The following is a 1,877-nucleotide window of genomic DNA, read 5'->3' on the forward strand; positions in this document are numbered from 1 at the left end:
ACATGCCGTCATGCCGCCGTCCTCCAGCGGCAGGTGCTCCTCGTTGAACACTGAAAGTCACGTGGCGCGCCGACGAGACGAGGCAAGCGAGATGCGCACTGGCTGCATCCGCGAGACGTCCAACGTAATAGATGAAAAGCCTAGGAAAGCGCGTCATGCCCTCCTCGCTCCTCCTCGTAGCCTTGCTCCTCATCCCACTTCCGTCCCCTAACCTCTTGTTTCTGCTTCCCTCGCTCTCCGTCTTGCTCGCTCCTCCCTCGCGCGCCTATTGTGCGTTCTCTTCTACCTCTCCATACTACCTTCCCTCCTTTCTCAACGCCCTTGAAAGGCTCACGCCCTTACCTTGAGATGTCTCCTACCGTGTCCCCAGTCTTTTCTGCTTGTCGCTTGCACAGATACTCGTACGCTCCGGCCACGGCGTTGGCGCAGCAGCTGCGAGGGATCAGCACAGGCCATGAAGCAAGCAGGTCCCTCACGAGTTGGTCACTCCCTGATACTCCACGTCGGTCATCCATCTCCCTGTCATGAGCCTCCGCTTAGAGGCGTGAAGCATGCTCGAGCAGCACGAGCAGTCCTACGAAGATCCATCCGGTCCGGGATGTCGTGCCTGGGCTTGTACTCCTCGACAGGACGAGCAGACCCGAGCTTGATCCTCCTGCTAGGAGCAGCAGGCTTCTTGGGAGGGATCTGAGGATGCGGTCAGGGCATCATGCTGGAAGGGACTGATCTAAAGAGCATCATCATCGTCTTCATCATCATCCCCATCGTCATCATCATCATCATCTCCATCATCGTCATCGTCATCATCACCTCCATCGTCATCATCATCTCCATCATAATCACTACATCTCCATCCCCATCATCATCGTCATCGTCATCATCGTCATCATCGTCATCAACATTAACATCATCATCATCATCTCCATCAACTTCATCATCATCTCCATCGTCATCATCTCTATCATCATCATCTCTCACCCTTAGGCCTGATCACCATCATCATTTCCGTCAACTTCATAGTCATCTCTATCACCATCAGCATCATCACCATCAGCATCGTCGTCGTCATCATCATCTCCATCAACTCTATCATCATCTCCATCATCATCATCATGATTATCGTCGTCTTTGCCGTCGTCGTCGTCATCATCATCATCATCTCCATCAACATCATCATGATCTCTCACCCTCAGGCCTCTGTTAGCGACGGCCTTGCCATCGACTATGAGGTAGTGGTGCGAGTCTTCGTTGGACGCCATGGCGAAGTTGGGCGGTCAAGTTTCTAAATGACTCTGCAAGAGGGGGGTGCATTGGTAGGGGGGGTACAGCCTAACTCCGCGGGCCTCGATGAGGGAGCTTCATTACCAATTTCTGATAGGTCGCTTGTTAAGAAAATGTTGACCTTGAAGCATTCGTTGAGTCTTCTTATGTCCACGTGGCGTTCTACCCCACTGGAACTCCTCAAAGTTAATTAATCGAACAATACTAGGGCCAAATCTTTAACTTAACTTTGAGTAAACGATGAAGATTGCGGCCGCGCGGCCCGCCGCGTTCCAGGGTCTGTGGACGCGGGCCGCCGCGGCCGCGCCGCTCCGGCTCTCAGGGCCCGGTGCCCGGCGGCCGATGGGGCACTGGCGGCCGCATCATCAGTGCGGCTTTCACACTGTAGCCGGGCCGCCCGCGCCCGGGCCTGCCGCTGCACGGTGCCGCTGCCGCAGTGCGTGACGGTGCCGCTGTGCGACGGTGCGCAGCCGCCGCCGCAGCCTGTGAGCGGGGCGCCCCTGGCGCTGGCGGGCGGCCGGGCCCCGCCGCCCGCTCTGAGGCCGGGCCGGGCTCCTGCCAGCCCGGCGCCTGCTCACCGCGCGGGGGGCCGGGCC

The 1,877-nt window shown here is 57.5% G+C and overlaps 1 protein-coding gene across 1 annotated transcript in view; it reads right to left on the minus strand.

Annotated features, from left to right (window-relative positions):
* GUITHDRAFT_131775 (hypothetical protein) overlaps positions 1-1,259 on the minus strand; it is a gene marked incomplete at both ends in the record, with an annotated part of 2,951 nt that extends 1,692 nt beyond the window's left edge. Inside the window, 5 exons of the mRNA XM_005841671.1 lie at positions 3-50; positions 100-140; positions 343-432; positions 477-535; positions 1,188-1,259. Of these exons, the coding sequence (XP_005841728.1) occupies positions 3-50; positions 100-140; positions 343-432; positions 477-535; positions 1,188-1,259 (310 nt within the window). The remainder of the gene's footprint in view (positions 1-2; positions 51-99; positions 141-342; positions 433-476; positions 536-1,187) is intronic.
* Between the last annotated feature and the right edge of the window lie 618 nt (positions 1,260-1,877).

Source organism: Guillardia theta, assembly GCF_000315625.1.
Source record: "Guillardia theta CCMP2712 unplaced genomic scaffold GUITHscaffold_2, whole genome shotgun sequence".
NCBI lineage: Eukaryota > Cryptophyceae > Pyrenomonadales > Geminigeraceae > Guillardia > Guillardia theta.